General features: G+C 42.7%; 1 protein-coding gene across 1 annotated transcript in view; it reads right to left on the bottom strand.

Annotated features, from left to right (window-relative positions):
- The window catches only part of LOC140481572 (kelch-like protein 1), a 413,097-nt gene that overhangs the window by 204,168 nt on the left and 192,738 nt on the right, over nt 1-16,191 (bottom strand). Inside the window, exon 4 of the mRNA XM_072577991.1 lies at nt 8,489-8,685. Within this exon, the coding sequence (XP_072434092.1) occupies nt 8,489-8,685 (197 nt within the window). The remainder of the gene's footprint in view (nt 1-8,488; nt 8,686-16,191) is intronic.

Raw genomic sequence — 16,191 nt, 5'->3', positions numbered from 1 at the left:
AGACACACGGGCAATTTAGTGGGTCACATTACATGAAGTCAGGATGTGCATAGGAAAGGGTATTGTCAGACTTGAAAGTAAAATTGCAATCATACATGTTTCCAAATTGCCTGTAACATCAGTGGCAAGGAGCTGTCTTCTCAACAAACACAGCAAGGTAGAATCATTATGAGGACCCACTGCTCAGCAACTTTCTAGGTGCGATGCTATCCTCTGAAAGGGTACAATGTTGAAAATCATAGAATCAGTTGTTGAATGAAATACCCTTTTACTAAGGTGGCACCTAGCAGTATTCCCCAGACATGGTATCCCACACCATATTGGTGTGCTGGCTAATCCACAACCTCAGTCACACAAAGGGGGATCTGTTACCTGAAGAGGGAAAGCCTGAGTGGCTAGAGAGACTTTATAACTACTTACTTCCAGGATGACTGAGCTGGATTAAGATGTTTTCTTTTCCTGTTATTATTTCATTTGTACAGTTGGGTATCAGCCAACTCCTCAGCTCGCTGAATACCATGTTCCTCAGATGTTGACTTCCTCTTCTATGTGGAGAAAATGAGCCCTGCAGATGCTGGGGATCAGAGTCGAGAGTGTCGTGCTGGAAAAGCACAGCAGGTCAGGCTGCATCCGAGGATCAGGAGAATCGACATTTCAGTCATACCTGTACAATAAAATGTTGAATTTTTCTTTCAGGTATGGTTTTGATATCCTTACCTCTGTGAAAGTTAAAATGCATGGCCAAACCTTGCCCTGGATCAACATAACCTCTGAAGCAGAGCTCTTCCACTCTGTTACCCTCCTGGCTGTTTGCCTGTCATCAAAGACACATCTGTTTCATTTGAGAGTCCACTCCTTGGTGAACATGATCGAGTTGTCCCATACCTGTCGCTGCTCCATATTTATGTTCAACTTTCAATATTCTTGCCCTTCTGCAGAATATAATGAGCTTCCACTAGTACCATGGCATTGCTTGAGCATCCTCACAGACAATACATCCACTGCCATGGGGTGTGAAGCGTGGATCTGTTTCTTCAATTCGCCTCTACGCAGCTGGTAAATTGGGATGTGAGTTGCCCAGTTTACTCCTGTCCAACAACTTATCATTACCCTCAGTCTCCCTGAGATTCTTAGGGAGTATATTGACTGCAATCCCACTTTAATAGCCGTGGATATCCTAATAGATGAGGCTACAGCCAGTCACCCCTTTCTGAATTTGAAAGTGGATCAAAATTGTGGTCAGTCAAATGCAAGAAATCCATTTGTTGCTTAAAGGTGCCAAATATTTTCCACTTTGGATAACATTCTCCAGTCCTATTGTGACAATAAGACATCAGAACACTGCAACAGAAGATATACTTACAAAAGTGCATATTCCCTGGAGTGGTGGAGGCTGAGTGGTGACCTGAGAAAGGTTTATAAAATCAGGAGGAGCATGGATAGGATAAATAGCCATGATCTTTGTCCCAGTGTAGGGGAGTCCAAAATTAGAGGGCACAGGTTTAAGCTGAGAGGGAAAATATTTAAAAGGGACCCAAGGGGCAGCTTTTTCATGCAGAGGGTGGTGCATGTATGGAATCAGCTGTCAGTGGATGTGGTGGAGGCTGGTACAATTACAACTTTTAATAGGCATCTGGATGGGTATATGAATAAGAAGAGTTAAAAGGGATCTGGGCCAAATGCTGGCAAATGGAACTAGATGAATTTAGGATATCTGGGTGGCATGGACCAGTTGGACCAATGGGTCTGTTTTCATGCTGCACAACTCTGTGACTATATTACATAGAACATAGAACATAGAACATAGAACAATACAGCACAGAACAGGCCCTTCGGCCCACGATGTTGTGCCGAACTTCTATCCTAGATTAAGCACCCATCCATGTACCTATCCAAATGCCGCTTAAAGGTCGCCAATGAATCTGACTCTACCACTCCCACGGGCAGCGCATTCCATGCCCCCACCACTCTCTGGGTAAAGAACCCACCCCTGACATCTCCCCTATACCTTCCACCCTTCACCTTAAATTTATGTCCCCTTGTAACACTCTGTTGTACCCGGGGAAAAAGTTTCTGACTGTCTACTCTATCTTTTCCTCTGATCATCTTATAAACCTCTATCAAGTCACCCCTCATCCTTCGCCGTTCCAACGAGAAAAGGCCGAGAACTCTCAACCTATCCTCGTACGACCTACTCTCCATTCCAGGCAACATCCTGGTAAATCTTCTCTGCACCCTCTCCAAAGCTTCCACATCTTTCCTAAAGTGAGGCGACCAGAACTGCACACAGTACTCCAAATGTGGCCTAACCAAAGTCCTGTACAGCTGCAACATCACTTCACGACTCTTGAATTCAATCCCTCTGCTAATGAACGATAATACTCCATAGGCCTTCTTACAAACTCTATCCACCTGAGTGGCAACCTTCAAAGATCTATGTACATAGACCCCAAGATCCCTCTGTTCCTCCACCTGACCAAGAACCCTACCATTAACCCTGTATTCCGCATTCTTATTTGTCCTTCCAAAATGGACAACCTCACACTTGGCAGGGTTGAACTCCATCTGCCACTCCTCAGCCCAGCTCTGCATCATATCTAAGTCCCTCTGCAGCCGATAACAGCCCTCCTCACTGTCCACAACTCCACCTATCTTCGTATCATCTGCAAATTTACTGACCCACCCTTCGACTCCCTCATCTAAGTCATTAATAAAAATTACAAACAGCAGAGGACCCAGAACTGATCCCTGCGGAACTCCACTTGTAACTGGACTCCATGCTGAATATTTACCATCTACCACCACTCTCTGACTTCGACCGGTTAGCCAGTTTTCTATCCAATTGGCCAAATTTCCCTCTATCCCATGCCTCCTGACTTTCCGCATAAGCCTACCATGGGGAACCTTATCAAATGCCTTACTAAAATCCATGTACACTACATCCACTGCTCTACCCTCATCCACATGCTTGGTCACCTCCTCGAAGAATTCAATAAGACTTGTAAGGCAAGACCTACCCTTCACAAATCCGTGCTGGCTGTCCCTAATCAAGCAGTGTCTTTCCAGATACTCGTAAATCCTATCCCTCAGTACCCTTTCCATTACTTTTCCTACCACAGAAGTAAGACTAACTGGCCTGTAATTCCCGGGGTTATCCCTATTCCCTTTTTTGAACAGGGGCACAACATTCGCTACTCTCCAGTCCCCTGGTACCACCCCCGTTGCCAGTGAAGACGAGAAGATCATTGCCAACGGTACTGCAATTTCCTCTCTTGCTTCCCACATAATCCTAGGATATATCCCGTCAGGCCCGGGGGACTTGTCTATCCTCAAGTTGTTCAAAATGTCCAACACATCTTCCTTCCTCACAGGTATCTCTTCTAGCTTATCAGTCCGTTTCACACTCTCCTCTTCAACAATACAGTCCCTCTCGTTCGTAAATACTGAAGAGAAGTACTTGTTCAAGACCTCTCCTATCTCTTCCGACTCAATACACAGTCTCCCACCACTGTCCTTGATCGGACCTACCCTCGTTCTCGTCATTCTCAGGTTTCTCACATACGCATAGAATGCCTTGGGGTTATCCTTGATCCTATCCGCCAAGGATTTTTCATGCCCTCTCTTAGCTCTCCTAATCCCTTTCTTCAGGTCCCTTCTGGCTATCCTGTATCCCTCCACTGCTCTGTCTGAACCTTGTTTCCTCAACCTTATGTAAGCCTCCTTCTTCCTCTTTACTAGACATTCAACCTCCCTCGTCAACCAAGGCTCCCTCACACGACCATTTCTTTCCTGCCTGATCGGTACATACATATCAAGGACACGTCGTATCTGCTCCTTGAAAAAGTTCCACATTTCCACCACATCCTTCCCTGACAGCCTATGCTCCCAACGTATGCTCCTCAAATCCTGTCTTACAGCATCGTAATTTCCCTTCCCCCAATTGTAAAAACTTCCTTGTTGTGCGCACCTATCTCTCTCCATAACCAAGGTGAAAGTCACAGAATTGTGGTCACCATCACCAAAATGTTCACCCACTAACAAGCCCACCACTTGTCCCGGTTCATTACCGAGTACCAAATCCAATATGGCCTCCCCTCTGGTTGGACAATCTACATACTGCGTTAGAAAAGCTTCCTGGACACACTGCACAAACACCGCCCCATCCAATCTACTTGATCTAAAGAGCTTCCAATCGATATTTGGGAAGTTGAAGTCGCCCATGACTACGACCCTGTGGCTTCTGCACCTTTCCAAAATCTGTTTCCCAATCTGTTTCTCCACATCTCTGCTGCTATTGGGGGGCCTATAATAAACACCCAACAAGGTGACTGCACCTTTCCTATTTCTGACTTCAGCCCATACTACCTCCAGAGGCAGATCCCCCTCAAACTTCCTTTCTGCAGCCGTTATACCATTTCTAATTAGCAATGCCACCCCCCCTCCTTTTTTACCACCCTCCCTAATCTTACTGAAACATCTGTAACCAGGAACCTTCAACAGCCATTCCTGTCCCTCATCTATCCATGTTTCCGTGATGGCCACAACATCGTAGTCCCAGGTACCGATCCACGCTTTAAGTTCACCCACCTTATTTCTGATACTCCTTGCATTGAAGTATACGCACTTGAGCCCATCTCTGTGTCCGCAAGTAGTCCCTGTCAGTGCTACCTTCTCCACAGCCTCCCTACAGTCTTGGACATCCTGACACACAGCTAGCTTACTTGCTGGACTACAAGTCCGGATCCCATCCCCCTGCCAAATTAGTTTAAACCCCCCCGAAGAGTGCTAGCAAACCTACCCCCCAGGATATTGGTGCCCTTCTGGTTCAGGTGCAACCTGCAATGATTGATCACCAGCACCACCCATGGACCATTAGAAGATTTTCTTCCCTTTCCATCCCACTAAATGTAGGTGCAGGCCGAACCTCCATAGCTGGGCTGGAGGAAAGCTGCTGACTGGTATGCCCCGGTGACTTTGTAGATTTTTGGGGGTTTGTTTGAGCTCACAGGGCCCAGTCTGCTAACAGTCTCCTACACAGGCCCAAGCTTGCCATCCTTGACCTGAGTTGCTAGAAACATTGGGGTCATTGGCAAGTGACAGGTCACCTGTGGAGTATACTGAGATGAAGATGCCAGCATGCCTGTCTGTCTCCTCTCCTCCCTGTGGATGCCACATGTCAGAGCTACCACATTGGTAAGAATGATGATGAGGTCCTCCATCTTCAGTGGCATTGATCTGCACTGCAATGTTGGCCCAGGTTGGAGTGGTGTGATGAACATGTATCCTGTTGTGGGTCACCCAGGTATAGGATGGATCTTCTGTTGGCAATTCTGTTCCACAGCCTCAGGAAGGTAACATTGGTGAACCTGAGAAAAGTTTCCATTTCTCAGCAGGCGTCCAAAAACCACAGCCATTTTCCCATGTGCCGGGGAGAGATTTTCCCCGGTTACTCATTGATTTCAGTTTTCTTAGGGCTCCTTGATGCCGCACTTGATTGAATGCAGCCTTGATATCAATGGCTGCTACTCACACTTCTCCTCTGAATTCAGGTCTTTTGTCTACATTTGAATCATGGTTGTAATGTGGTCAAGAGTGAATGGTCCTGGCAAAACCCAAACTGGGCATCGGTTTTGTTGCTGAGCAGATGCTGCATAATAGCACTGTTGATGACACCTTCCATCATTTTATTAATGACTGAAAGTAGACTGATGCAATGGTAACTGGCCAAGTTGGATTTGTCATGCTTTTTGTATACACAGCATTCCTGGGCAATTTTCCACTTTATCAGGTAGATGCCAGTGTTGTAAGATGCCAGTTTTGTAACAATACTGGAAGAGTTTAGCTAGCAGCACTTTTTGAAGGACAATTCTTCAGTACCATTGCTGGAATGTTGTTAGGGCCTATAGACTTGACATTATCCAGTGTCTCCAACTGTTTCTTGATATCTCATGCAGTAAGTTGAATTCGCTCAACACTGGCATTTGTGATGCAGGGATTGACTGGAGGATCATTCACCCAGCACTTCTTGCTGAAGCTTACTGTGAATGCTTCAGCCTTAACTTTCACAATAATGTGAGGGCTCTTCCATCACTGAGGGTGGGGAGATGCCTCCTCTAGTGAGTTGTTTATTGTCTGCCATCATTCAGGACTGCCAAACTTAGATCTGATCCACTGGCTGTGGGATTGCTTAGCACTGTCTATCACTTGTTGCTTATGCTAATTGGAAATGCAGGTAGTCCTGTTTGGTAGCTTCACCAGGTTGACAGCTCATTTTTAAAAAAAATCACACAACACCAGGTTATAGTCCAACAGGTTTATTTGGAAGCACTAGCTTTCGAAGCGCTGCTCCTTCAACAGGTGGACGAAGAAGCAGAGCTTTGAAAGCTAATGCTTCCAAATAAACCTGTTGGACCATAACCTGGTGTTGTGTGATTTTTAACTTTGTCCACCCCAGTCCAACACTGTCTCCTCCAAATCATGAGCTCATTTTTAGGTATGCCTGGTGCTGCTCCTGGCATGCCCTCCTGCACTCTCCATTGAACCAGGGTTGATTCCCTGACTTGATGATAATGGTTGAATTAAGGATATGCCAGACTATGAGGCTGTGGATTCTTGTGGAATATAATTCAGTGACTGTTGATGAACAACAGTGCCTCATCGATGCCCAGTGTTGAGTTGCTAGATCAGTTCAAAGTCTGTCCCATTGAGTATCGTGATAGTGCCACACATTTGTGCACGAAATACAGAAAGCTAGCACAGAAGTGCAACAGATAATCAGGAAACCTGCTTGGCACACTTTCTTCATTCCTGAAGAAGGGCTCATGCCCGAAGCGTCGATTCTCCTGCTCCTTGGATGCTGCCTGACCTGCTGCGCTTTTCCAGCAACACATTTTTAGCTCTGATCGCCAGCATCTGTAATCCTCACTTTCTCCTAATGAAACGTTGTCCCTTTTTTCAAGTATAAGACTAGGGAGGTCTTACTGCAACTATGCAAGCTTCTGGTGAGACCACATTGGAGTACTGTGAGCATTTTTGGTCCCTGTATTTAAAGAAATATATCATTTCATTGGAGGTAATTCAGAGAAGGTTCATTAGAATGATCCCTAGTGTGAAGGGGTTGTTCGACAAGAAAAGGTTGAACAGGCTGGGACTCTTCTTACTGACATTTAAAAGAATGAGAGGTGATCTCATTAAAACATATAGGATTCTTAAGTGGCTTCACAGAGTAAATGCTGAGAGGATGTTTCCCCTCATGGGAGAGTCTAGGTCCAGAGGGTATAGTCTCAGAATAAAAGGACACCAAATTAAATGGAGTTGTGGAGGAATTTCTTCTCTCAGAGGGTTGTGAGTTTTTGTAACTCCTTGTCGCAGATGTGCAGGTCAGGTGAATTGGCCATGCTAAATTGCCCGTAGTGTTAGGTAAGGGGTAGATGTAGGGGTAGGGTGGGTTGCGCTTCGGCGGGGCGGTGTGGACTTGTTGGGCCAAAGGGCCTGTTTCCACACTGTAAGTAATCTAATCTAATCTAATCTAATATAGCTGTGGAGACAGAGTCCTTGTATATACTTAATGCTGAGATAGATAGATTCTTGATCAGGAGGGGGATCAAAGGTGATGGGGAAAGGGGAAGAAAGGGGACGTGATGAATGTTGGATCAGCTCTGATCCAATCTGAATAGCAGATCAGTTATGATCTTATTGAAAGGTGAAGCAGGCTTGAGGGTCGAATAGCGCAGTCTGATTCGTATTTTTATCGTTGTATGGCTACGATGAATTAGCTCTGCACAGACTGAGTATCAAATCTGAAGCTTTTGTTGCCTGTGTTCTTTCAGAACTCAGCTCATAAGCTTGTGGAGCTATTGGGAATGCTCACTGAGGGAAATGACACCCATTTGAAATTTTAAGCCAGACCAAATTAAAAAAGCAAATCCTTGATTGACCATCATGGATCTGCTGTCAAAACTATTCAAAATAATGTCAAGAAGACAGTCATCCACATCAACATTGAAATCAATCAATCGCCACAATTTATAGAAGGCCGAAATGGCAAATTTATTTTAACAGCTCTAACACATGTAAAGTGGGGGTATATTTACAAATTTTCATTCCTGATATGGAGCTTTGCTTCAGCAGAAAAGAATGCAGTAGATTAGTAGAAAGGGGCTATTCATTCCGTTAAGCCTGTGCTGGCCCTTTGAGCAATTAAATTAGTTACACCACCTTGCGTGCTCCTCAAAGCCCTGCATAATGTTAAAAAATCAATAGACTCACCACTAGATTTTCCATCAGTTGACTGTGTAAAATTTATCATGGTAAAATTTAGACCAGGGAAGCAATCTTCATGATTTATACTTCTGATACGAATGGGCACATCAGCCCACCATTATACATTCCTGAGAAAGTCTGTTCACGTAGCAAAATATACATGCAGGGACAAGGAAGAAGTGAAGCAAGAAGGTGATTTGAAATAAAACATCTCCTGTCACCTTACCATAGTATAGCTGTGAGCCACCTTCATTAATTCAGTGCAGCCCTGAGCATCAGCAAATGCACGGATACCCAGGCAGTTTGATGGATGGAGCAGTTTCATTAGGAAATGGCAGCATACTTCCACCACTTGGGAGAGCTGGAGCAGGCAGGCAGCTGCTAAGAGATTCTCAATTGTCTCCTCCTTTAACTCAAGGCAGCCTGAAAGAAATACATTCCCAAAACACACGGTGACAACGATGCTCTCAAGAGTGAAACAGTAAACAAAGCTTACCAGAAGAGATTTGTTTTTTACTCAACGTTCACAGTGATACACTTTGCTCTCTCTGCCTATAAATATTATCAATAAGCATGCAAAGTTACATTTTTAAAAAAACTGTGTGCAAATCCAATTCTATAGAGCTAGATTACCTTCAGCTGAACTATTAAACAAACCTTCTTTGGTAATCATGGTATTGAAACATGCAATACAGAGGATGTATTCTCCTTCAGTACAGCAACACGAACTAGACTTTCTAATCAGAGTAATTTTATCGCCATAATTCCCCTATTTATTTCAAATTGGTAAACTAAACAAAAATAACCTTCCTCAAAAATCTGAGGAAATATTTATTGAATAATGCAAGCATGGAATGGATGAAAAATACACAACAATAACTCTTAATAATCATAATAAAGACTGACTGATAACTGGAAATTCAATTTCATTTCCCCAGCTTCATCTATGCATGAAGTTAGTGTGAGACATAAAAGTTAAAGGGGGTACTTGTCCCACCATTATACAATTCAGTTTACTCAAAAGTAAGGAAGGAATAACTTCAAGATATTTCAAAAATAAACTTAGAACAAAGTAGTTTAATCTTTGTACATTTATTTGACTTTAGATGTAGCGGCACTTGATAAACCAACAATCATTACCCATCTCTAGTTAGCGTCAGGGCATGAATAGTTTGACACATATTTTGGACTGAAGTCATATATAAAACAGAGAAGTTAGCATTAACAAGTCCTCTTCTCTGAAGGGCTTTTGGTTTTATAACATAAGTTTCATAGCCATGTTTCCTTGAATGGAGATCCACATTTTACCAGATTTATTGAATTCAATTTCACGACTTTCCTTGTGTGAGATTGAACTCCCAGCAATTAACTGTCAGCCTATTTTCATAAGCTCTTCATTTCTACATGTGTGGCTGCACAAAAATACTCTAAAGACAGTGCTTAAGGAACTGCATTCTTATCTGTACCATTTTCAAAATTATTTTTAGTCTGATTGAAACAAAATATTTAGTTTAAAACTTGTCAGCTGAACTAAATTCAAGAGCCTTCGATATTGTGAATGTTTTCAACACCAATCTAGAATTGAGTGGCATAGTTTTCTTCTGGATGGGCTGATTCTCCCTGATCCAGCTCAATGAGGAGAGGTTGATATTTTCATTGGAAGAGATCCAATGTGCTGAAATACATTTGCTCTTTACTCAAAGCCTCAATAGTTTCCCAAATGGCAAAGATTTTCTTTTGCATAAGAGCTATCTCTCCCGCCCCATCCATATCTTAAAATTCTTCTCAATGGGATAGGGATGCCTAGCGAAATTAAAGCTTCCTAACACTGCCAAACATTGGAAATTCCCTGCATTACATGTGGGAGTTTATGTTCTAAAATATTTGTAACTCAGGTACCAAGAATTCTAATCTGGTGGATAACATTCTACAATTAATAGTTTAATCTACGACTCTATGACGCTAAACATGGACAGAGGCACCTGAAATGTTAACCCAAGACAGGTCGCAAGACCTTTTCTTTCATGCGATGTGGACATAACAGGCCAGGTTAGCATTTATAGCTTATCCTGAACTGCCCAAGAGAAGGTGATGGGGAGCTGCCTTCCTGAGCTGCTGCTGTTATACTGACAATGTTGTTAGGAAGGGACTTGCCCAAAATTTTCACACAGCTAAATTGAGGGGTTGGCAATACAGTCCCAGGTCATAATGTTATGTGGCCTGGAGGGGAATTTACAGGTGTCCCATCGCTTCAAAGTGGGCCTCATGATTGCTAATTCAATGACGTTTGTTATGGACTTGGCCAGACCATTCCAAACATTCAGCCCAGACCATAACTTTGCTATTTGTTTTGGTAAGTATACAGAGAAAATTAACCAAAATAAGTTAGTTAGGTTGACTAGCAGATTTTAAAACAGACAAAAATGTATTTACAAAACTACTCAATGAAACACAAAGAGCAGAATAAAGAACCCATACAGAGTTCAGTCTATCCAACTAGACTTAATTATGCTGTTCTGAATATATACACAACAGTTCCAAGAAACAAACCCCTTAAACACAGTCAAAATAAAACAAAGGCTTATTGGTCGAAGTTAGAAGGGCAGAAGGAGAGACAATATAGCAGCCCGTTTCCACACAGCCCACAGCTAAACTGCCATTAGTTCTGGACTGAGCCGATCAGCTATAGAGCTGGCCATGCCCTCTTGACTTATACTTCTAAAAACATGAAAGGTTTGGCCTAAAGATTCATCTGTTTATTTATAAACAAAAGGCCTTTCATCTCTGTACCAAACCCAGCCGTTCTGGAGCCCGGCCTGTTTACAACCACTCTGACAAAAACCAACGAAACAGTATACTGGAGAAAAGGAACAGCTTTTAGAAAAAAGGACCAGCTTTGTGACACGTCTCTCCTTAAAAGAAAATGAACCATCAATATCCAAAGATGGCTTAACTTTTAAAGCCCTTCAAAAAAACAGGTTTGTACTCTTAAACACACATAAACACTACACTAACTAAACACGTGCAAACATGCACAACCACATGCAAAATCAGCTCATGGCGCCCCCATGCCTCTGTATCTCATTCGAGTCTTGATAACACATCGGCAATCACATTTTCGCGACCTGCCACATGAACAATTGTCAAATTGAATGGCTGCAATAACAAGCTCCATCTAACCAGTCTGGCATTTTTGTCCTTAAATTTTTCCACACATGTCAACAATCAGTGCATACAATTGTCTCAGATGCATTGCTGGTAGTATAAACACCGAAATGTTGTAATACCAACACCAAGCTCAAAGTCGTTTTCTCCACTGTTGAATATTTCTGTTGATGAACATTCAAATTCCTGGAAAAAATATCTGATGGGTCTTTCTATTCCCTTGTCATCCTCCTGCAGGAGCACTGCACCAACACCTACATCACTGGCAACTTTAGCCACCTTGAAAGGCTTTATGTAAACCAGTGTGACTAATACTGGGCCAGTGGTTAACATAATTTTTAGGCTGTCAAATACCTTTTTGACAGTCCATTGTCCATTGAAACTTCTTGCCCTTTTTAATAATACAGTGAGTGGAACAGCGACACGGCTAAAATTTGGCACAAACTTTTGGCAAAGTCCACTTAATCCCAGTAACTCTTTGCTCTCTCTGCTAATAGGAGAAAGTGAGGACTGCAGATGCTGGAGATCAAAGCTTAAAAATGTGTTGCTGGAAAAGCGCAGCAGGTCAGGCAGCATCAAAGGAGCAGGAGAATCGACGTTTCGGGCATAAGCCCTTCTTCGGTCATAAGCCCTTCTCTTTCTGCCAGTAGCCTCTGAGCAAGTCCAACTTAGAAATGTAAGTTGCTTGTCACACCTTATCGATACAGTCCTCCAACTACAGAATTGGATGGACATCAGTCTTTGTAATGGCATTGATGTTGCGATAGTCCACACATAACCATTGGGTACCATCTGGCTTTGGCATCATGACTATAGGTGAGCTCCAGTCACTGTAACTCACTTTGATTATGCCATCTTGGAGCATGCATTCTATCTCCTTCTGTATCTGTGCCAACTTTAGTGGGTTACGCCTGTAAGGATGTTGCTTAATTGAAACAGCATCTCCTCTATCTACACCATGCACAATTAGGTTAGTACTTCCCAGTTTAAATTTCCACATATCTTCCCCTGTGATAGTAATAGCTCTTTCAGGTCATTTTGATTTTCTTTTGGAAGGTTAGTCAATAATTCATCACAATTTTTGACAAATTCCACATTGTCCAATTTGATTTGAGGAATGTCCAATTCAGAATCCTCTGAATTTGGTTCTTCTTTGTGTTCTGTGATCATTACCACCTTCTTCTCTTGCTTTCCTTCCCTGTCAAAATACCTTTTGAGCATTTTCACATGACACACTCTGAGATTTCTTCCTGTCTGGAAGAAGTTCACCCCACTCAATTTCCTCTCAATTTAATAAGGTCAACTAAACCTGGCTTTTAAAGGTTCACCTGTCACTGGAAGTAACACCAATACCTTATCCTCAATTCCAAAATTGCAAATTTGTGATTGCTTATTTGCTTTTAGTTTCATTGTATGCTGTGATACTTTTAAGATTTGACACACAGCCCAAATGGGTGGTCTCTGAATTCTGACTTATTATTTTTTCCTTAATCAATTTTAACAGTCTTCTCACTTCATGCCAAAAACTTAATTCAAATGAACTGAATTTGGTTGATTCATTTGGAACATCTCTGGTCGCAAAAAGTACAAATGGAATTCCCTTGTCCCAATCATCTGGATAATCCTGGCCATAAGCCCTCAACCTGGTCTTTAATGTTAATGCCATCTCTTTAACACTCCCTTTGATTCTGGATGGTATGCAGTAGGTTTGAATTGCTTTATTCCCAAGTTATCCATAACCTCCTTGAATAATTTGGATGTGAAGTTTGACCTTTGATCTGACTGGATCTCTATTGGTCATACATATTTAGTAAAAAAATTGAGTAATTCTTTTACAACCCTTTTAGTTGTGATGTTGCGTAATGGTATTGCTGCTGGAAATCTAGCTGACACATCCATTACTGTTAATAAATGCTTATTCCAATTTTTTGTTTGAGGCAGGAGACATACACAATGAATCTTGTGAAAGGCTCGTCAAATGTTGAAATAGGTATTAACGGTGCAGGCCTGTGGTTTTCCAATTAGTTGACATGTATGACATGTCTAGCAAAATTCAACGATATCCTTGTGTAGTCCAGGCTAGTAAAATGTCTGTATTTTAGCCTGTGTTTTCCTCACTTCTAAATGACCTCCAAGTAGTAGTTTATGCACCACTTGCAGCACCTCCTTTCTATAGCCTACTGGCAAAACACTTTATGAATCTCTGCCTATTTCTCATATGCTTGAATATGTGATGGTCTCCATTTCCTCATTAAGATATCATTGTTAAGTAATAACACACAGGGATACAGGGATACAGGGATACACTCTCCCTCTCTGTATATGCCTTTTGATACAACTGTTTTAAGTTCTTATCTTTCTACTATAATTCAATAAGCTTAGCAGAGATAAAGATACTTGCACATTTACCTATTTGTTCCTGCTTAGTCCCACTTACCTGATCAAAAAAGGTCTTGGATAAAGCTATTTCAGCTTCCTTATCTGTGCCTTTTGACATCTCCTGCTTCAACTTGTGCCTCTGTGATCTTGTGACCACACAAACTGGGAAGATCCCATAAATACCCTGCATTTCTTCAGTTGCTTGAGCCTCCACTGATTTTTCAACTAGAGTAGGCAGCGCACTTACCGGTCAATCAGCTAAATCATTTGCAAGGACAAATTGTATTCTTGGAGCTGAGAGTTTTTCCAGTAATCCTACCAGAAATTCTCTTCTCTGGACACTCTAGTCTCACTTTACATAATTGAGCACTTTTTGTCTAATCATGGATTCCTGCTCCCAGTACCTTTTCAGGAGTACATATCTCCTCATCCCTCAGGATTACAGACTGAGAGGATCCCGTGTCCCTTAAATATTGTTACCTCTTTACCTGCTACTCCTGGCCTATGTGAATAAACTTTACCCTTGCATGCATATGTTTTCAAAAGAGTCGTGCTGGAAAAGCACAGCAGGTTAAGCAACATCTGAGGAGCAGATAAATTGATATTTCGGGCAAAAGACCTTCATCAGGAATGAGGCTGGGAGCCTCGTGGGTGAAGAGATAGATGGGAGGGGGTGGGGCTGGGGGAGGGTAGCTCAGAGTGCAATAGGTGGAGCGAGGTTGGGGTAAAGGTGATAGGAAGCTGATAGAAAGGTGATGGGAAGGTGGAGCAGATAGGTGGGAAGGAAGATGAACAGATGGGACAGGTCATGAGGATGGTGCTGAGCTGGAAGATTAGAACTGTGGTAAATTGGGGGGAGGGGAAATGAGGAAACTGGTGAAATCCACATTGATGCCATGGGATCAGAGGGTCCGAAGCAGACGATGAGGGGTTCTGCCTCCAGGCATCGGGTGGTAAGGGAGTGGCGATGGAGGAGGCCCAGGACCTGCATATCCTCAGCCTCATTCCCGATGAAGGACTTTTGCCCGAAACATCAATTTTCCTGCTTCTCGGATGCTGCTTTACCTGCTGTGCTTTTCCAGCACCACACTCTTGACTCTAATCTCCAGTATCTGCAGTACTTACTTTTGCCCTCTATATTTTTTAAGCAGATTTGGCACTTCCTCCTTAATCAACCTCTGATTCAGCTTTCCAGCTTCCATTGGGCTTTTTGTTACCATGCCAACAAAACTTCCAGGCTTGTCCTGTTTTCCCACATCTGGCTTTCTCCTAGCCCACCAACACTGTGATTTCACGTGGCCCACTTTATTACAGTTAAAATACTGGAGCTTTTTAACTTCTTTGTCGCCTTCAAGGGTTTCCTTTTTACCCAAGGTAAGTTCTTCTTACGATCTTCACTGAGATCTACCTGTCCCTTTCCACGTGAGGACTTCTCTTTGCCCCAGTTTCTATCCCTCATGGACTGAAATTGATTCTGGAAGCCAAACCAAGTTTTATGGACCAGCTCATAATCATCAGCCACTTCAGCTGCTAACCTTGCTGTTTTAACTCTCTGCTCTTCCATGTGAGTTTGCGCTGCCTCAGGCAGTGAATTTTTGAATTCCTCCAAACTAATGACCTCTCTCAGGGCATCATAAGTTTGCTCTATTTTTAAAGCTCTTATCCACCTATCACAATTACTCTGTTTGATCCTTTCAAACTCAATATAGGTTTGACCAGGATCCCTCCATAGATTCCTGAAACATTGTCTATCGGCTTCCACTACAAGCTCATCTACACTTAAGATGGCTTTTTTCACCTCCTCATACTCCCCTGACACCTCCTATGATAGTGATACAAAGGCCACACTAGCCCTACCTACAAGTTTTATTTGGATCAACAAAACCCACATGGTCACTGCCCACTGCATCTGTTTAGCCACTGTTTCAAATGAGATGAAAAAGGCTTCCACATCCTTCTCATCAAACCTAGGCAATGCTTGAACATACTTAAACAGTTTCTCATCAGGCTTTTGCCCACCATGGGTTTGCTCACCCCCACTCTCTTCCACACTAGATTTGCCTTCAGCCTTCATCTCTATCCTTTTAATCTGACTTTCTGTTTTAAGTGTCAGTTTCTGAAATTCAAACTCTCTTTTTTTTTCTTTCTCTTCTGCTATAGCCCTTCGTTCTTCTTTCTCTTCTGCTTTCAACTGTAACTCAAACTGTTTAATTTCTGTTGCCCTTTCATTATCTCTTGCCTCTGACTCAAGCTGTTTCTTTTGCAATTGAATTTTTTGCCATCTCTACAGATGCTGATTGTTTCTCCAGCAAGTTTAAATGTTGAGCCACTGCCGTGATTATCTCTCCTTTCCTCACAGAGGAGGCAGCTCCAATCCTAGCTTGT

Source organism: Chiloscyllium punctatum, chromosome 9 (genome assembly GCF_047496795.1).
Source record: "Chiloscyllium punctatum isolate Juve2018m chromosome 9, sChiPun1.3, whole genome shotgun sequence".
Lineage (NCBI taxonomy): Eukaryota > Metazoa > Chordata > Chondrichthyes > Orectolobiformes > Hemiscylliidae > Chiloscyllium > Chiloscyllium punctatum.
The sequence above is the reverse complement of the archived record's forward strand: the minus strand, read 5'-3'. Positions and strand labels throughout refer to the sequence as shown.